Raw genomic sequence first — 22,016 nt, forward strand, 5'->3', positions numbered from 1 at the left:
AACATATAGTACACTCAGCCTTGCACTTCACAGTGGTTTGAACAGTTTGTGTGTAGATGTTGAAGGTGGTAATGGAGAAATTTAACATTCAGAATGGGAATCAAAAGTAGGGGGCACTTGTTATGAGTAATACCTGCAAAAGATTTGACTATTCTCAATGAAAGTAATGAATCATTTCAAGAACTGTTACATGGAATCAAAAAGCTGCTTAGCACAGGGTCCAGTTTAAGGACAAATAAATCACAATCAACAGTACAGTTGAATAGTGTAGTGAAAAATGATCACTTGATAAGCTTCAAAATTGATGACAGTATAGTAGATATAGTTACACAATTTTGCAATAATTTTATGGTATCAGTGCTTTGTTAAATGAATTTTTTTCCTATTTCAAGTTTCTTTGAGTAAGTTAAAAGCAAATTTCAGTATCTTCATAAAATTATATATGTTTCTTTGCATAATTAATCTTATATGCTACTGAAAATATGGCTATTAACTTCCCTGTTTCCATTCCAGCACTACACAGCCCTCTATTCCATCAATGCACACAGTCTTTTTATATCTCTCCTTTTCCACTACCTCCCCACCTCACTCCCCTGTCCTCCGTCTACCCTCCTGACTGCACCTAGCTGCCCTACCCTCGCTTCACCTTGTCCCTGCATATTCCCACTAGCAGCCCTTTACTGTCCTCCACCCATACCCTGCTATCCCTCCCCCTCCCCACTCCAGTCTCCTCCTTGCCCCCACTCAGTTGCCTCTCCCATCATGTGCTGCTGCTCGCAGCCTGGCTTCAACTGCCAGAGACTGAGGTCATGATGTGTGTGAGAGTTGTGGTTGCACACATGTGTGTGTGTGTATGTGGGTGTATTTTTGACAAAGGCCTTTATGGATGAACGCACATTTTGTGACAGTCTTTTTGTTGTGCCTATCTGCGACTCAGCATCTCCACTATATGGTGAGTAGCAACTACCCTTTTCATAATATTGTTACATTCCATCCTCGATTTTCCATTGTTTGATTTTAGCTATTAACTTTATCACTTCAGAACATGATTTGCAAAATACATCTTTGTTCCTTTTCAGAACTGAGGAATTTTTTATCAAGTACTAAATTTAGCTGATGAGTGGTAATAAGCATACCAGACAAAATATTAGTCACACCCAGGAGAACTTGCTAAAATTGCTTCTGGCCTTGATAAGTTATGCCATATCTAGACCATCATATAATACATAGCAATTACATTAAGAAAAATGTTGAATGCTGTATTTTTACCCCTTGTTCCAAACAGTCCAAGACATTTTTGATAGTATTAGGGTTCCTGACTTGGATAGTTTGGGGGAAATCTGAAATGTATGGTAACTGAAGGAAACTTCAAAAGCCAAGATTGCTGAAAAAGCATTTTGTTGGATGAGCAGCTGTGCTTTAATCATCAGATCTTATGCTTATTGAATTTTTAAACATATTATCCTTCACTATTACAAGTTGCTTCACAGTGCATGGTGGTGGGGTGTACAGATGCGTTTTGAAGTGACTTCTAACACTGATGGATAAGATGTTATATATTCAATAAGCATAAGATCCAATGATGACAGCACTGCTCTTTTGTAACTCGTCATCTAATAAAATTTTGTGATCTTGACTTTTGAAGTTTTTTTCAGTTGCCACTGATTAAGACAGGGTTGTTTAGCAGGCCAGTGAAGATGCAGTGGTGTGCTGGAGTGTTTGCCGAATTAGGAACACATATATGCAGCTCTCTGACCACAAATGTTGTTATCTTGGAAGATGTTTGTTTGGTTTTGGGGCACTCAACTGCTTGGTTATCAGCACCCATACAAATTCCCAACTTTTGCTCAATCCAATCTTGCCACTTTCATGAATGAGGATGAAATGATGAGGACAACACAAACACCCAGTCATCTCGAGGCAGGTGAAAATCCCTAACACTGCCAGGAATCGAACCCGGGACCCCGTGCTTGGGAAACGAGAATGCGAACGCGAGACCACGAGCTGCGGATTTGGAAGATGTGTCCACAGTAAGCACATCATGAAGATGTAGAAGAAAGGCCATAATTTATTCACCAAAAATATTGGAATAAACATCCTGATGCACATTCACAGTAAAAGTCAATGAGTTGTCTCACATTGTGGTACAGAAAACACTCACAAAACTTTACAGAACCTGATTTGCAATCTCTATACAGTGTAGTTTAAATGTTTTATTGGGCCTTTGGTACACTTGACATCTTACTTTATTTGAAAGGGGCAAAATTTAGACTGGGTGGAGCCTATGATGAATTTAAGATGTGAAGTTTTATATGCACCTGTGAACAATATAACTGTTAGTGAAGCACCTGACTTCAAATATCAATTTCCTTTCATGGTGTCCTTTTAGTAATCAGTTGAGACTGACTTGGATCCACAGATAGCAGCAATTTCTGTCAGATTTGAAACTGACTGACATGGTGTGACACTCATCTGCAGCTTCTGTTGGTTAGGAACTTTTCAAAACCACTGCTCGTGTGCTGTGTTCCACGAGTGGTACATCATTCCTTGGAGACAAATCCGGATCAGGCAGTCTGCATTGATATTGACACACCGACAAATTGGCCACCTTCTTTCACAGTATGGTCAAGGGCAAATCCAGACATGATGGCTTCTTCCTGCCTTGCAGTCTTGCCTACACATCAACCAATCTTAATCTTCGGATTCTACACAAATAACGGACACATAATACCACTTCAGTGGTAAATGGTGGAAGGTCACATGAGTGCCAGGTGTTCTTCTTTCAGTGGTGGTGGTGGTGGTGGTGGTGTGCGTGTGTGAGTAGTTACTGCAACACTACGTATTATCAGCAGTTCTCATAGTTTGTAGTGTGAGATACTTCAATAAATGCTTAAACAGTGAATATATTCTGTACAATAAATTACCCTATTTCACATGTGTGTATTTTCTAAGGCAACATCTGAATGTTTATGGACTAAATTTTGTAATTAGATGTCTTTTAGCTACACTTACTTTTGCTTGCATTCCTCTAAATTTTCTGTTTCACCAAGCAGCTGCTTCTTGGCTACAAGGAAAGAAATATCCTTTAAAATCCCAAAGACAACATTCTCTAAAATCAACACATTTCAAAATAATAATGTTTTATTACCTCTTGTTATAAAAAATTCCATCTTATCCTTGAAAGGCTGTAAATTATTTTCTGAAGAGGCCTCAATAACTTTTTGTGTTTTATTGCTGCATGCTGTACAAAAAAATAAAAACAATGAGTAATCCACAGCAGTTCCTACATTTTTGCTATGTAAAAACTGCAGAACAAGAGTATACAGTACATTATCACAGTGGTCACAGAAAGAAATAATGTTCAAATCAAATTTAAGAAATTTATCCACTAAAGGAAGTAGTTTACTACAAAAATATATCTTGAATTGAGTAACAGGGACACATTACATACCACACAGAATTGGACAGAAGAATATCTTTTATGGCTGTTTAATGATAGACGTACAACACCGAATTATTTAGTAGTTGAATGACAAGGAAAACAAACATAATAGGATAATGTGATCTAGTGAATGTCTTCATCATTTTCAATATATCTTTTTTTATTTCTGGAACATTGCGTCATGTTCGCATATGGTCCTAATAATTCAAACTCACCATAAGCAGAGTTTCTTGTGAAAGTATCAATGTCATATTGCCCCTTAAACTTCAGCACAGCTTTTTATCTGGGCATGTACACCAACTAGCAGTCTACCTTAATAAATTTCTGTTGCCAAACAGTGACCTAGAGAAGAGTTGACCATCAAGTAGCAGAGCATGCTACTGATCACAATACGCTCCACTTCAATGACTATTTCACAATCCATATCACATGAATCTTATACCCCCACCACTCTTCTCCCCTCCCCCATGTATAATACCAACTTCTCTGAACTGCACACATGGAGCTCTCCCTACAATACATCCCTCAGTTTCCGCTAACCTTCATCCTACACCTACCTCTGTCTCTGTTCCCATGCCTTTCCACCCCCTTTCCCAATCTCCCCTCACTGCTTTACACTATATTTTGAATCATTCATCAATTAAACTACCCTCACAGTATTCCATCTGTGAACTCTCTTATTTTTGTCCTCTCCCTGCTTAGCCAATACCTGCCCCTACCCTCTTCCTGTATGCTTTTATCCCGTCCGTATGATAACTGCTCGTATCACTCAGATAGCAATTCTACAACAAAATTAGGTCTGTGTGCGCATGTGCTTGCGCACACTCCATAGGAGGACATTGTGAACCTAATTGGTGAATGGTCATCTTTATTCTCTTCCATGTTTGCATTCTACTTATGACTTCCCGCAATTATAAAACTTTACTTCATTGTATGTTACATAGACCATTTACCATAAACCTTAACAATATGGAAGATGCCAATTTAGAAACTATTAAATTCATTCACATTTCACTATGGAACCAAGCTAAAAAATCACAGAGTAGTTCACACTACAGAAGAAAAAATTGCCTACCTCATTGACAAAGTGTGTAAGTATACATTTTAATTTTAATGTTGACTGTGCCTTACTCTGGCATGTTATAGTAATTTTATGCTTCTGAAGAAGGCTAGATTAATGTAGCCAAAACCTGGTAAAGACCAGAGAATTTGTGCTACTGATGCAAATTCTTCAATATATTAGTCTATCACAGTTGCTGATGGGGCTGCAATATGCTAAAAATTCTTATCAAAAATCAGGGTGATGAAGATTTTTGAGTGTCCTATTATTTGTTTTCTTTTAATACTAATGGTGGTATTCACATTTAATGATTTTTTTACATAACATTATGGCACTGCTGTGCTTCACTGTTCAGTGATAAAGTATTTTACTGTTCTTGGTAAAAACTTTTAAAAGAATTAATTTTACTGTTGACTTGAACTGTCATTGTATCAGTTAAAGTATTTGAATGTTTGGAGAATGTTACAATAAGTAAAAAAGATATTTCCTACATCCTGACAGGGTGCCCCCTTCCCAAGCTTTCTTTATGGCAGCAGGAGGAGTAGACTGTCAGTTACCCATATGTTCTGTAACTGTTCATTTGCACTGTTGTATGTATATGTCTGTTATCTTATCAAGGTTCTTATGGTTTGAGAAATACCATTTTTACTATATGGTACATATATCTTGAAACAATTTTTTTTTTTTTTTTTTTTTCATGGACATGCACTTAACAATTTTGTAATTTTCGTTTTCTGTTCTGTAGGAAGATTTGTAAATGTGTCCTGACCCGTGACTAGTTATCAATAAAATAAAAATGAAATTCACAACTTTGGCTGCTTTTCTGTTGTACTGATTAACACACGTTGCTGCTCTGCAATTACTCCAGCAAGTTGGAAGTTCGATGGTAACCTATGTCAGAAGTTTAGTGGCAGAGTGCTTGCAGGCATTCTTTGATAATATTGCTTGTAAGTTTCCTGATCATGATACTATAACAAGGGGTGACTCGAGTTTGCCAGCTATAGAATAGGAGAGTCATGCAATTACAAATGGTAACAGAGAAAGGGGTTCATGTGGCATTTCCCTGAATGTGTTGTCTGAAATTACTTTGAGCACTTAGAAAATTGACTCAGGAGGGTAATGTGTTGGACCTTCTACTAACTAACAGATCTGAACTTCACAAATCATTTAACACAGATGAGCATATTAGTTCATTTAATTTGTGATAATGCCAGTGGACCTCCTCCATTGCTGAGCGGTCTGCACAGCTGACTGCCTTGTGGTCAATCCCAGTTCAACTCCTGGTATGGCCAACCTGGTATGGCCAATGATTTTTCCTTGATGGGAAGACTTTAACAGGGTGCACTCAGACTCATGAGGCCAACTGAGGTGCTACTCAGCCAATTAGTAGCAGTTCCAAGGTCTTAAAACCCAACAACAACTGGGAGAGCAGTTTGCTGACTACATGCACTTCCACACAACATCCAATGACACCCTTGACCAAGGATCACAAGGCAGTCAGTGTAGAGTGATCGGCCCATTCAGGGCCTGAATGTGAAACATAATACCAATGACTTCATATGTTACGAGGTATGTTAAGAACAGTAGGAAAATATTTTTGCTTTGCAGGAGTAACAAAATATAGAATGAAGATGTCTGAGTACTCAACATCAAATACTCAACACTCTGGCTGGAGACAGCATTGGACAAAGCACTTCCATAACTGTGTGCTGGGTAAAGTTATGAGGGATGGGGTGACCTACTGTGGTTAAATAGCCATGTTAGGAAGTTGATATGAATGCAAAGAGCTTCATTTCAAGTGAAGTAAAAGCCTAGTTGACACTAAAAAGCAGAATAAAGGCAAAATAAGAATAAGGAGAGCAAATGTAAAATTTTGCCTAACTACCTGAATAATAATCATAATAAGTTGTGGGCTTCTGCAAAGTCAGTAAGGAGATCAAAATCATCTATTCGATTGCTCAGTGACACTAGAATTGAAGATTACCAAGGGAAGATCAAAATACTGATTCTGGTCTTCCAAAGTTGTTACAACACAGAAGGTTATAACATGGTTCCACCTTTTAATAAAATCATCACAAAAATGGTGGTATGGTACATATTGAGATGATCACAGGATGGAAGATGAACTGACACTGGTCAACAATGGAAAGGCATCAGGACATGTGTGATTCTACAGACATTAGGCAAAATGAATCTTCTGCTCCCCTAACAGGAATGAAGAGACTGCATAAAAGCTCAGGCCATTCCCGTTTTCAACAAGGGTATCAAACTGATGCATAATTACAAGCCTATATCACTTACATCAATTTGTTGTCAACTTTGGGAACATTTTTTTATGCTCACACATTATGACATTTTCAAAGAACAAAAATGTCATCTACAAAAATAGCCTGACATTGTCGAAAGGAATGAAACAGAGAATCAGAAACATACAAAATGCCTGAATTGTGTTATGATAGACGGCTAAAACCAGGATGGTTTATAAAAGGAAGTGGGGTTAAGCAAAGAAGTGGCTCTCACCAGTGATTTTTAATATAGAAAGGAAAGTTCACCAAGGCTCAACGGCAGATGATACGAAAAAAATAGCATATGCAGATGATGTGATGATTTGGGAAGAAAGTGAGCAAGAATTGAAAGAACAACTAAACACCTAGAAGAGAGTAAGTGAAGAAACCATATTTACAGATGTAAAGGTAATTTCTTAAATACCCCAAGGATGTGTGATAAAACTTATGTTGTTTACAAAGTGTATACGTGATCTAGTAGAAAGTGTCAGATGCCCTTTAAGACTGTTTGCAGATGATGCACTTGTCTATAAGAAAGTAGAATGTTAGAAGACAATACTGATTGCAGAATCACCTACAGAGGGGTGATGGATGATGCAGGTTCTAGCAGTTGATCCTGAGTGTCAATAAATGTAAAATATTGTGCGTACATAGGAAATGAAAGCCACTACTGTACAACCACGCTACTCATGAAAAACTGCAGGAATCAGTATCTAACAATAAAATATGTAGCAGTAACTATCCAGAGCAATCTTGAGTGGAATGACCACATAAAACATATAGTAGGAAAAGCAGATGCCAGGCTGAGATTCACAGGAAGAATCATAGGGAAATGTAACTCATAACTCATCCACTTAGAAATGTTCCATTCTAATTTCTCTCACTAACCAAAAGAATTATCTGAAGGAAAATTAGAGACTCTGGCAAAAATTAAACTCAGGCCTAGTAGTACAAGATTTGTGCCACTGGGAAAACAAAACACCTCTAAGCACCATGGGACTTAACATCTGAGGTCATCAGTCCCCTAGACTTAGAATTACTTAAATCAACTACCCTTAGGACATCACACAAAGGCATGCCCGAGGCAGGATTCGAACCTGTGACCGTAGCAGCAGTGCGGTTCCAGACTGAAGCGCCTAGAACTGCTCGGCCACAGTGGCTGGCTGGGAAAAACATTAATAGATTGTTTAATATACTGAAATTGATAGTTGAATCAAAAAAAGACACACACAATAGAAAAGCACTCATGAAACCTTGTTTAATCAAAGCTGTTTAAGAAGTCGTTGGGTTAGGAAAAAAAGAACCACTTCTGAACAACATGGTAAAAGCTCTAATTAAGCTAATGTCATATGATATCTGGGAGCAACTTCTTTTAAGCGTTAAAAAAATGCCATGCTGTGGTTTGCACTCTGATGTATCAACTACCATTTCTCACTGTAGTCAGTTACTTTTATTTGTCTGCTTTTTGAATGACAACAACATAATCAAAGAAGAATATTATTGATTTTGCGGGAACAAGAAATGATATTCAGAGGTTTGGATGACATCAAAATAACAACATGATATTTTCCGAAGCTTAAAATTATGTGCAAAAAGTTCCTCAGTTTCTGTATGGATGGCACTCCAGCTATGCTAGGATCATGCTTGAGTCTTGCGACATTAATAAAACATACTAATCCTTCAGTATTAACAACACACTGTATAATATATTCCCAGGCAGTGGCTTCCAAGACCCTCTTTTGAAAAAGCTCTGCACTGAATGGACTCTGACCATGAGTCCTTTCTCTTCCACACAGAAATTTGTTTGCTGTCAAAAAGTAACTTGCTGGGAAGATTATATTAACTCAGAGGAGAGATTCAGTTATTTCCAGGTGAGGAAAAAATAAAAGACTGACTAGAGCACTTTACTGATCAGACATCTCAAATGTATTTGGCTTATCATACTGATATTTTCACACACTTGAATAAGCTAAACTTGCAGTTGGAAGGTTATAGAAGCAGACATGTAGGAGGTATTTCAAATATATTTATCTTTAAAGATAAACTTTGTGCCTTAATTTGGAAACTTCAATTATGGATAGGTAAAACTGTAGAAAACAATTATTCTACATTCAGGGAATTAAGAGTACTCATTGATGATTAAAAATTTGACTTTTACTTTGGAAAGCAGACAAGAAAACATCAAGAACCATCTGAAAATGTTGGCTAATGAATTCAATCATTAATTTCCAGAATATAACACTTGATACACTTATTTGTAGCTCTTTTAGCACTAATGTTGGAAAAGTTGCAGAAGAAACTCGCGAAGAGCTCACTGAATTCTAAATGGATAGAAACTGTAGGGATGCATCTAAATCTGATTTTCTTGGGGAGTTTGGACATGAAAAAGCAGTTTCATACACAAAAATTTTTGAAATATCCTTGCCCTCTTCAGAACTTATTTATGTGAACAAGGGTTTTCTGTTTTTCTGGTAATTAAAAACAAGTCCAGGAAGTGACTGAAATTAATTGATGATGTGTGTGTAGCTTTGAGTAGTAATATTAGATCTAAGATTACAGAAATTTTAGACAAGATAAAAGCTCAAAAATCATGTTGACAAAAGCTAAATTTAATGTTCTGCTAAAAAAATGTTGAGTTTTCTATGATGATAGTACTGTTAATGCATGTTTCTTTTGATTTTAGTGAACTTGTTAAAAGTTTTGATAAACGTTTATTTTTAAATTGACACAGTTTACTTTTCTTGAACCTTGTTTCCTGATAACAACAAAGAAATCAAAGTGGTCCCTGTCAAAGAAAGGCTGGGAACGAAAAAAAAAAAAAAAAAGAAAGAAAATTGGCAATATGTGGGTTCTATTCATAAGGAGGTTTACCAACAATCACTCTTTAGGCTTGTGATTCATGAATGGAACAAGAAATAGGGGAAAATACAGCCGCACCAGAAGAACTCTCCGCCAAGGTCACTTATGAACAATAGATGTAGATATATATGTATATATGATAAAATATCAACATAATTACTAACATAAGTTATTAGTGTAAAATTGCACAAAAATTATTTATCATTATTATATAAATATATAATGATACCTGTCAAATCTCTCTCCAGTTTTTGTAAGTCAGCAGCAAGGTCCTCAAAATGAACAACTGCTGCCCTTTCAATATCTCCTGGTTCGGGCACAGGTAAAGCCATTTCAGGATTTAATGGATCATCACATTTCTAGAAATGAATATAAACAATTATGTTAATAAAAATGTTACAGATGCTGACCACATTACAACATTTTCATTAGAAAACATTGACACTTATTTACATCAGTCATTAGGAGTTTTCAACATAACACAAAATTTCACTGTTGAATATTAAAGCTGGGGCAGGGGTAGAGAGAAATTAGGACTGCAAAATTCAATGTTACATCAAACCAGCACATAGTGCTTTTTACATCACAGTTACTTTGGGATGAAATGAATTTTACTAATAAAAAACAGAACAAAAGGTAGTACGAAAATAAGAATTACTGTAAAACAGACAAATGACACAAAATGAAAAGGTTATTTACACATGAGGAAAGAATGAATGAAAAGATATTGGGAAATTTGGAAGGAACAAAACATCTATGCATCAAAGAAGATTACCAGCAAATGACTAAAGCAGTCCAGTGAGTCCATAAAAGTATATAATAATAATAATAATAATAATAATAATAATAGTAGTAGTAGTAGTAGTAGTAGTAGTAGTAGTATAATGATACTGGTGATGATGATGATGATGATGATGGTAATGTTGTGATAGTGCCACGACATTTAACAGTGCCGCCACGACAGTACGCACAAACGGCGATAGAGGCGCTCCGCAAATCAGATGAGCGCGGGAGCGCCACCTAGCTACGAACAGCACCGGCCGCATGTCACGGCACAGCAGTCGAATACGAGAGACTGAGTTGTAATCATGTGATCAGCTATTGTTTCTAAGAGAGAGTGTGAAAATCCACGCAATTATTGTGATTAAAGGTTATAACACTTTTTGGCGACGAGGTCGGGATATTTTCACCGCGTTGTGGATTTGCGTGTTCGTGACGGGGCAGACATGGAACAGCCTATGCAAGCGCTCATTGAACAACAAACACAGCTGACGGCAGCGATTCAGGCGTTGTCGACGTCGCTTACTCATCGTCTGTCTTCCTCTTCTCCGCCTCCATTCCCTCCTTACGACGAGGCCGCTGAAGACTGGGAGAATTATGAGAAGCGTTTGCGGCAACACTTCTTGGCTTTCGGCGTTGTCGACGCTCCTATGTGTAAGTCGTTATTTCTATCTTGGATTTCCCCTCGGGTCTATCAGCTGCTATCTCAGTTAGCCCCTCTGCGGGAACCAGCCTCCCTGTCCTTCCAAGAAATGTGTGACTTATTGTCTGCCTATTATCGAACAAACACCCACGTCGTTGCAGCCCGCGTGGCGTTCTACCGGTGTCGTAAACAGCCCCATCAATCTTACCGGGCTTGGGCGGCAGAACTACATGGCCTGAGTAGGAAATGTCAGTTTGTCACGGACACTCATCACGAGTCTTATGCGGATTCAATGGTTAGGGATGCTATTCTACGGCTTGCTCCTGATAAAGAAGTTCGGCAACGTGCCCTACAACTGCCAAACCCGTCGTTGTCGGAAGTTCTAAGCATCGCTCAATCCTTTGAAGTGTCTCACGCTGCTGGCGCGCAAATAGACGCGTGGTGTGATGTAGGCGCTGTACAGTCAACTCTCGACAAGGACAATTTGCCTGTTGCACAGGAGAACGAAGATGTGGCGGCGGTTCACTCGCGTAAACAACGTCGCGTTGGGCCGCAACGCTCGCAGCGAAACCAGCAACCACAGAAGCCGGTTCGTTCCGCGCTTCCTTCTTGCCCCCGTTGTTTCGTACAGCACGACAGGGCAGCGTGTCCAAAACGTTGGGCCACGTGTAATTCATGTAGGAAAAAAGGCCACATTGCTTCTGTGTGTCAGTCCCATAAAGTTCCTGTCGACGAGGACGAGGCGTCGGACATGGATGTTCACTGTGTGCTTTCTCAAACAAATAAGTTGTTTGTTACTGTTCGTGTTCTGAATAAAGACATCCGCATGCAAGTGGACACTGGCTCTGCAGTAACTCTCATTAATTCTCGCACGTATTTGGCGTTGGGCTCCCCTCCTTTGTCTCCAGTTACGCGCAATCTGAGGACTTATAATCAGCAGAAAATTCCTATCATGGGCCAGTTTGATGCTTCCACTGCCTACAAGTCTGTTGTTCGGCCCCTCACGTTTTATGTGGTGGATCATGCGGGCACTGAAAACCTGTTCGGTTATGATGCTTTCCAGTTGTTTGGGTTCTCCATTGATGATGATGTGCACCTCATATCTGAGGACATTCCGTATCAACAGCTTGATGGATTGTGTTGTGAATTTTCGTCTGTGTTCTCTGCTGGTCTGGGTTGTGCCAAGGATTTTGCAGCCCACATTACTCTTAAACCTACGGCTCGCCCTAAGTTTTTCCGGGCACGCCCTATTCCAGTGGCGTTGCGTGCACCTGTCAAGGCTGAGCTAGACAGGTTAACAGCTTCAGGGATTCTCCTTCCGGTTACCTCCAGCGAATGGGCATCGCCGATCGTGTTGGTTTCTAAACCAAACGGGAGTCTGCGATTGTGTGGTGACTTTAAAGCCACTGTCAACGCTCAGAGCCTCATTGACACTTATCCTCTTCCTCGTCCTGAGGAGTTGTTTACCAAGCTCGCTGGGGGCCAGTTCTTTTCCAAACTTGACTTATCGGAGGCGTACCATCAGTTGCCGTTGGACGCTACTTCCAAGGAATTTCTCGTTATCAACACTCCTTGTGGGTTGTATCAGTACCAGCGATTACCATTTGGCGTCGCTAGCGCACCGGCCATTTTTCAGCGGTTTTTGGAACAGCTCACGGCTTCCGTTCCCAGCTGCATAAACTATCTGGATGACATTGTTGTCACGGGAGCCTCCACTGCGGAGCACCTTCGTAATTTACGTTCACTGTTTCGGGTTTTGCATTCGGCTGGGTTGAGGTGCAATCTGGACAAGTCACAGTTCTTCCAACCCTCCATTGAGTATCTTGGTTTCCAGTTGTCCCGTGAGGGCATACGCCCTCTCCGTGAGCACGTTGCGGCCATTAACGCTCTACCCCGGCCGTCTACGGTCAAAGAACTTCAGGCGTTTCTAGGCAAGATTGCTTATTATCACAACTTCATTCCATCCGCAGCAGCGGTAGCTTATCCTCTGCATCAGCTGTTACGCAAAAACGTCCCCTTCTGTTGGTCCGACGGGTGTGAGCAGGCTTTTGTCCGCCTGAAGGCTCATTTGCAGTCGGCGCCTTGTCTTGCAACATTCCGTCCGGGTCAGCACTTGGTTCTGGCGACTGACGCGTCACAGTATGGCCTAGGGGCTGTTCTCGCCCATCGGTATGAGGATGGGTCGGAACGACCCATTGCCTATGCTTCCAAGACCTTCAACGAGGCGCAACGGCGTTACTCTCAAATCGAAAAGGAGGCGCTCGCTATCATTTATGCTCTAAAAAAGTTCAGCGTTTTTTTGTATGGTTCTAAGTTTCACCTCATCACCGACCACAAACCGCTGGTCTCTCTGTTCAGCCCCTCGGCGTCACTTCCGGATAAGGCAGCTCACCGCCTGCAACGTTGGGCCTTATACTTGTCTCGTTTTCATTATGAGATTCACTATCGCCCCACGGCCCAGCACGCAAACGCGGATGCATTGTCGCGATTGCCGATGGGCCCCGACCCTGTTTTCGATCGCGATGAACTCCTCTGTTTCCACATTGATGAGGAAGAACGTCGTGCAGTCGAGGGCTTTCCACTTACAGGTTCGCACGTCGCGTCAGCTACTGCGCGGGACCCGGTCCTGCGTCGGGTGATCGGTTTTGTTCAACGAGGTTGGCCAGACAGGACCGGGGGCCGGGCATCGGATCCCCTTCGCAACTACCATGCCTTGCGCCTTCGTCTGTCTGTTCGTGATGGTGTTGTTCTTCTGGCCACGGATGGCGCATCTCCACGGGTCGTGGTGCCAGCCTCTCTTCGCAAAGATGTTCTCAAACTGTTGCACGGAGGCCATTGGGGTATTTCTCGGACTAAGTCCCTGGCCCGCAGGCACGTTTATTGGCCCGGCATTGATTCGGACATCGCCCATATGGTTGCTGCATGTGGCCAGTGTGCTCAACAACTGGCGGCACCTCGTACAATGCCCTCTCCGTGGCCTGATCCAGCTCAGCCATGGGAACGGGTGCACGCCGACTTTGCTGGCCCCTTCCTCGGTACTTATTGGCTACTGTTGATTGACGCCTTCTCGAAGTTTCCATTTGTTGTTAGATGTCCGTCGCCCACCACTGCGGCGACGACGCTGGCTTTGTCCAAAATCTTTGCGCTAGAAGGTCTTCCATCCACGATCGTCACGGACAATGGCCCTCAGTTCTCTTCGCAGGCCTTCCGTGATTTTTGTACTGGACAAGGGATTCATCATGTTACCGCACCTCCCTTCCATCCGCAATCGAATGGGGAGGTCGAGCGCCTTGTCCGCACTTTCAAATGCCAGATGAAAAAATTCCTTAGTGATTTTTCCACAGATGACGCCCTGCTGCAATTTCTGAGTTCTTATCGCTTCACGCCTCTGGGTGATCGCAGCCCTGCTGAACTCTTGCATGGCCGCCAACCGCGCACTCTACTGCACCTGCTTCACCCTGTCAGGCCTTGTACTGTGTCCCCTAGTGCGGGAAAATACTCGGTGGGCGCCGACGTGTGGGCACGAGGGTATGGATCTCGCCCTATATGGATTCCAGGGGTGGTCAAGGCTCTTCGCGGCCGCCGGCTTTGTGAAATCCGTACGGGCGACGGCACGGTTGTTCGCCATTACGGCCAGATGCGCCCACGGGTGGTGGCCACGCCGGTGCCACCGCCCCATCCTTCGCCTCCACCAGCCTGAGACGCCAGTCCTGTCGCTGCTGCCGATCTACCGTCCGTGTTGATGCAGCCGCCGTCGCTGCCGCTTCCAAGTACTCCGGAACCGGCCCCAGTCGCGACGCCGCCTTCTCCGGGACCCATCTTGCTGGAGCACACTCCCAGGTCAATGACACCTATGGATGCTGCTCCGGAGTTTTCACCCATCATCTCATCCAGGAGGCACGTTCCTCGCACGAGCTTCCGTCCTGGACATTTTCGACCATACTCCCGTGTCTCTGCGCGGGATCTCCTCGGGGCCTCACAAGAGGCCATGGATGTCTCTGCGCTGTCCATGTCTCCAAGGAAGTGAGTGTTTATTTTTTTGAAGGGGGGAAAAGTGTTGTGATAGTGCCACGACATTTAACAGTGCCGCCACGACAGTACGCACAAACGGCGATAGAGGCGCTCCGCAAATCAGATGAGCGCGGGAGCGCCACCTAGCTACGAACAGCACCGGCCGCATGTCACGGCACAGCAGTCGAATACGAGAGACTGAGTTGTAATCATGTGATCAGCTATTGTTTCTAAGAGAGAGTGTGAAAATCCACGCAATTATTGTGATTAAAGGTTATAACAGGTAATAATAGAAACATGAAGATTATATGAAACAGGATTTAGATATATCCTGGACCACTGGACAGAATTATGCTGACTAAGAATTACGAGGGTGTGCTGAAGTGTGAAGCCTCTACATTTTTTTTATGGTAAAACTCTTAAAACTTTTTAAACAAACCAAATGTTATTAAGATTCTACATCTTTATTCTTCATGCCTACAAAATTGCAGCCCTCTGTTGCTAGAGGCCTCTGATTTGTAGCATGTTATATGGCACTGTGTAATGTAACTATTGTATGTCGGTGCATAAGAAACAGCTTGCAGTAATCGAGTTTCAAATTTGAAGAGTTCATCCACACATGGAGCACTCTCCCCTTCAGCATGACAATAGCAGAAGAGACACGTGTGTTGCAACAATCCGACACCTCAGGTTCACTGTCATTGATTGTCCTCCGAAGAGTCCTGATTTGGCCCCATCCAATTTTTGTCTGTTTCCAAAACTTAATGAACACCTTTGAGGACTTCACTATGATTGCAAAGAGGTGATGAAAACAGAGGTGAGGTTGTGGCTCTGCCAACAAAGTGAACCAGTTTTACAGTGACGGTATCAATCAAATGATCTCTTGTTGGGAGAAATCGGTTCATCACCAGGGTGACTATGTTGAGAAATAAATATGTAGTCATGATGAATTAAGATGTAGAATGTTAATAACATTTGTCTTATTTAATATGGTTAAGAGTTTTCACATAAAAAAATGTGGAGGCAACACTTTTCAGCTAACCCTCATAATAGCACTACCAGTACTAGCACAAATAAAATAAAAATACTGATAGTAGAACATACAAAATATATTTAATATATATATATATATATATATATATATATATATATATATATATATATTTATAAGTGTACAAAAGTAATTTTTCATGACACTACAATCTGCAAGAGACAGAATGCACTATCAACAGATTTATATACAGTCTGCATGGTTCAATAGATTGATTGATATGTTCATTAATCCGTATAGCAATACAAATTGTATGTATGTCATCAGTTATTGTCTTATGAACTAAAACATTCATGGGTTCTTACATTGTTTACCATTCAATTCCTACAATTTTTACAAGTCAATTCTTATGATATTTATAATTATGCCATATACTGTTGCTTTATATAGGCCACGTGGTAATTGTGTGTATTAAATAGCTATCTACAATTATTCTAAATACTCATTTACCTTGTAACAACTTTAACTTAATAAATATGTTTTTAGTTTTTGGCTAAAGATATGAATTTTGTTTACAATTTTTATTTCCTGTGGCAGCCTGTTGTACAGTTTTAGGCCTTTATATAGTACACTGTTCTGTGTTTTGGACTTGTTTTTCCTGTTTATGTACAAGTAGTGGCTAGATCTAGTTTCGTGGTCATGTTTTGAGCTGTTTGTAGCATACAGATCAATATTTTTCCTTACATACATTACAGTTGGGAAAATGTATTCACATGGGACAGTCAGAATTTCTAGGTTTTTGAATAAATCAGTACAATGGGCCCTGTTGCTGCTATTTGTTACTATCCATACAACTCTTTTCTGAGTGTAGAAGACAGACTGAATATTCTCATCACTTGTTCCCCACAAAAAGATTCCATAACTGAGAACTTAGTGTGTATATCCAAAATATGTCATTTTGAGGCATGAAATATTGCAGACTGGTGCAAGTATTCGTAGAGCAAAATATGCTATGAATAGTCTCTTTGTTAAAGGTTTTACATGTTCTGTCCATTTCAACTGACAGTCTACCTTAAACCCCAAAAATTTGGTATCCAAATGCCTTTGGTAAGTCCAAGAAAATTCCATTCACATGGTCACCCTCATGCAGCACCACAATAATGACCTTTGTAAGCTGTGCAATAGCTGATTCTGTACCTCTTTTGGGCCTGAAACCATTGTAGATTGTATTTTATTGGTCCTGTTGTCTACATAGCAGCTTATGCATAAGACATTGGACAAGTCAAGTTATAAATATACAGGCTGAAAGTAATTTCAAGGCATACATATGTAAGCTTACAATAATACACTTTACACGTAAGTAAGTATTTATATAACACATTTCATAAATTTAAATATTCTTCAATGGAGTAAAAGCAGTGATGCTGTAAATTGACTTTAGAGATTTTCCAAATGTATTGACCTCAGTGATAGCTTTTATGTTTTCAGGAAGTTTGTTATAAAGCTTAACTCCCATGTGAAAAGTACCTTTTTGGCACAGTGCTGTGCTGATTTGAGTCATATGTAAGTTTCTGTTTTGTCTGGTAAAGTGCTCATGTATATCACAGTTTTTTTGTAGTCTCCGGTCCTTGTCTATTACATTTAATTTAAAGAACAAAAGGGTTTCCATAATGTATACACATGGTAATGGGGGAATACCAGATTTCTTAAACAGGGGTTTACAAGAGTCTCTAGGCTTGCACCCAAACAAGATTCTAAAGGCCCTTTTTTGTAGTTTAAAAGTGCTATTAGCTGTTTTAGAGTTTCCCCAGAAGGTGACCCCATATCTAAGACGAGAATGAAAGTACGCATGATATGCATTCAATACTGTTTTCTCACTACAGCATGATTTTAATGAACAAAGAAGATAACATGTTTTGCTAAGTTCAGCATTGAGATATTCAATATGCTTATTCCATCTGATGTTACTCTGTAGCCAAAGTCCTAAGAATTTGGTTTCAGTACTGTTACCAACTGGCTCATCATTGATAGAGACTTATGGGATAAACATGTCCTTGTTAGGAACATTGTAGAATTTTAGAGCAACGGTTTTCTTACTTTTTATTACAAGCTGATTACTCTGTGCCCAGTTATTAAGTTGTTTCGTGACCGTGTTTACTGTCTGCTGTAACTGTTCATCGTCGCCTCCTTTTAGTAGAATCGTGGTGTCATCTGCAAATATGATTTTTTGTGTGCATCTATATTTAAGCTTAGATCATTTATGTATAGAAGAAACAGAAGGGGTCCCAATACGGATCCTTGGGGTACACCACATTTTATTTGTTTATAGTCAGATAAGTGATTAGATACAGTTTTTAGTTCAATATTTGTGTGCTTGATGCACACTGCTTGCAAACGATTTGTCAGGAAGGAACTGATCCACTAGTTGGACAGACCTTGAATACCATATCTTTCTAGCTTTGATAGCAGAATTTTATGGTCCACCATGTCAAAAGCTTTTGACAAGTCAATAAAGACTCCTATTGTTTCCTGTTTTTTGTCCATCAGGTTTAGAATGGAATTGATGCACCCATAGATAGCAGTTGTTGTTGACCTCTTATTTCTGAATCCATGTTGTTCATTACATAGGATGCTGTTTTTATTAATAAATTTCATAAGTTTCTCATACATCACTTTTTCCAGTACTTTAGAGATGCAGGAGGAAATTGTGATGGGTCTGTAGTTATTTACATTGTCTTTATCCCCTTTTTTATATACAGGAATAACTTTTGATGTTTTCAACACATCAGGGAAAGTGCCTGCCTGAAGTGAGCAGTTGCATAAATGTGTGAGTACTTCAATCAGGTTTGATGCGCTCTTCTTTAACATTGTTGCAGGTATACCATCAATACCTGCCGATTTGGAATTTTTTAGTCCTTTTATTGCTTTAGCTACTTCATCTTGTGAAACAGAACTGATGTACATTGATCCTCTACATGCACTTATTTTGTATTCATTTGCCTGGGTGCTCTTAAAGTTTGACTGTAACATATTTTCAGCAACACCTGTGAAAAAGTTGTTAAATGTGTTGGCTACTTCTAAGGGGTTTGTTACTTTTTTATTTTTATGTGATAGTGTTACCTTTTTCCAAGGTTGTCTGTATTCTCCACATTCTTTTTTTATAACACTCCACATAGCCTTTGATTTATTAGCTGAATTATAAATGATTTCATCATTATGCATTATTTTTGCTGCTTTTAATACATTTCTTAATATTTTGGAATATTTTTTACATTATGCGCATACTACAGGTGAGGAATTTTTTGAGTTACATATTTCATTAAGTAGTCTTTTCTTCTGGCATGAAACGCTTATTCCCTTTGTGATCCAGCTGTTTGTTCTAGAGTTTGCCTGTATGGTTAATGTTTTCAGTGGAAACACAAGTTCAAAGAAATGGGTTAATACATCAATGAAAGTGTTGAATTTTTCATTTATATCGTTCATTTTGTACACTCCTAGCCATTTTTCTTTCTGTATTAAGTTATTGAAGTAGTTCACATTATGCTGATTATAACTTCGATATGCTGTTCTGAAAGACATGTTGTTAATAATACTGCCTTGTACTTTTATGCTTAATATTTGAGCAAGATGATCACTAAAACCTGCATTGAAAATTCTTAGTGAGGTGTTGTGTAAACTCTTCTTGGCTAGAAACTGATCAAGAGCTGTTTGGCAAGTTTCTGATACGGTACTCGGGTAACTGCTTTTACTTCAGCCTTTAAATTGTAGGACGTTGCAAGGTTCAAAATGGTCTCCCTATTTCCACTATTCGTGAGGAAGTCAATATTGAAGTCCCCACAGATTATCAATTCACAATCTATTTTATTTACTTTATTTAGTAGTGACTCCATTTTGTTTAAGAAAAGTTCAAAATTCCCAGACGGTGATCAGTAAACTGTAGCAATAACCAGGTTGAACTGAGTAATTTTTATAGCTGCAATTTCATAATCCTTTTCGACATTTGCCCTAGTTAAGTCAGGTAGTGTAATAAAATCTACATTATCCTTTGTGTAAATTGCTACCCCACCCTGCTTGCTGTTTTTCCTGCAGTAGTAAGTAGCCAAGACAAATTTGTTTATTTTCGTATTCTGGATTAATTCTGGGTTAAGCCAGTGCTCAGAAATGCATAACACTGAGATATCATTAAGTTCGTGTGTTAATAGAACGTTAATTTCATCGATCTTATTACGCAGGGATTGCACATTATGGTGATAAATTTTTAGTTCGGGCGTATTCACAGTTTGGTAATTGGGAATCATATTTACAGCATCACATACCTCTAGTTTAAATTAGGAACGTCAGCAGTGTTGTATTTTCATTCTTCTTTCTTGTTTATTTTGTTTTCCTCGCTTTTGGAAGGATGTTCAGGAAGCTGATAAATTGTTCTATCCCTTACAAGTCTTTCTTTAATTATTTCACTAACACGATCACAAACAAATCTTTTCCCTTCATAGTTCAAATGCATTCCATGCTTCGTGTGCAGATTTCGATGCAGCTTGCTTATATCCAGTACATCGCACTTAGTGTGTTGAGAACACAATTTCCTTATTTTAATGTTTGTTTTCCGAATTTCTTTGTTTACACATGAACTATAAATCAGATCATGCCTATGAGGAAGTGTGGCAACTACATGTTCTTTGCAAAGAAGGTAAAATATATTTAGATACTGCATTAACCTATTTTTTATCACTTTTTCAATAATTTTGAAAATGGTGGGCAGTACAGAGATTGGTCTGCAGTTTTCTACATTTTCTGCATCATCATATTTAAGTGTGTGTATGACTTTCACTTGTTTTAGGTGCTTGGGAAAACAGCCAGATTTGAATGATTCACTGATTATTTTTCTTACTGGAGCTTTTATCCACTTTTTACATTCTTTAGGGACACAAGTTGGGATTTCATCTACACTAGTTGAGCTTTTATTTTTTTAAATTGGTATATAGCTTGTGTGACTTCTTTCTCAGTTGCCGGGTAGGGTGCCACTGAATTTGGTGGATGGTTATGGGTGGGTAAGACATATGTGTCTAGAAAGTTGTGTTGTAATTTCTTAAAAATGCTGTTGAAGTACACATTTGCAAAGTTAGCTATTTCTTTGGGGTGGTTCATTTTTCTATTTTTGTTCTTAATTTGTGAATTCAAATGTTTTTGCCCTATGTTTGCTGTTTCCTATTTGATAATATTCCAGGCTGCTTTGCTTTTGTTTTGTGCCTGCAATACCAATTTACACTTTGTGAGTTTCAGCAGCTAGTAGTACCTTTCTGTAGATTCTCTTGTAGTTTTTATTAAATTGCAAAAATGTTGGGTCAGTCTGTCTATTTTTGATTGGAGTAAAATATGTAAGAGTTTCAAAGAATTTTTGATACCTCTGGTTATCCACATATTTTATGATAAGTTTTGGGGAATGATTCCCAAATTTTAGTTTAAAAATGGACATAAAACTATTAAACATTTTGCTCACATTCGTTTCTGCATCGAGTTCCTCCCACCCTTTATACTGTATCTGAGATGAAAATTCATGCAGGTTTGACTTTGAGTAGAACCTTTTGTATGTTTTTGATTTAGGGGACTTTTCTACATAAAAATTTTCTTTTAATATCTTACACAGATGATCTGATAAGTCTAGATTTTGAATCTGTATATAGCATTCTTTCCTGTCTATATCTGTTGCTACATGGTCTATCAACATACAAGATTGTTTCATTACTCTTGTGGGACAATTTACAAGAGAAGTCATTCCATAACTGTACAAAATACTTAAATAGGCATGACTGACATAATCTCACTTCATTGTATTGGTATTAAGATCCCCACAGACAATTATGCTTGCTTTTAGCAAGATACCTTAGCTAGTGTCTGATTTACTTTTGAGAAAAAAATATCCGTATCACCATTTGGTGATTGGTACA

General features: G+C 39.4%; 1 protein-coding gene across 4 annotated transcripts in view; it reads right to left on the minus strand.

The window, feature by feature from the left end:
* The window catches only part of LOC126278176 (protein cappuccino-like), a 350,827-nt gene that overhangs the window by 25,101 nt on the left and 303,710 nt on the right, over positions 1 to 22,016 (minus strand). For all 4 annotated transcript variants that reach the window (XM_049978073.1, XM_049978075.1, XM_049978076.1 and 1 more), the window contains 3 exons: positions 9,876 to 10,005; positions 3,149 to 3,241; positions 3,013 to 3,064 (listed from right to left, as the gene is read on the minus strand). In XM_049978073.1, coding sequence (XP_049834030.1) covers positions 3,013 to 3,064; positions 3,149 to 3,241; positions 9,876 to 10,005 — 275 coding nt within the window. The remainder of the gene's footprint in view (positions 1 to 3,012; positions 3,065 to 3,148; positions 3,242 to 9,875; positions 10,006 to 22,016) is intronic.

Source organism: Schistocerca gregaria, chromosome 6, assembly GCF_023897955.1.
Source record: "Schistocerca gregaria isolate iqSchGreg1 chromosome 6, iqSchGreg1.2, whole genome shotgun sequence".
Taxonomy (NCBI): Eukaryota; Metazoa; Arthropoda; class Insecta; order Orthoptera; family Acrididae; genus Schistocerca; species Schistocerca gregaria.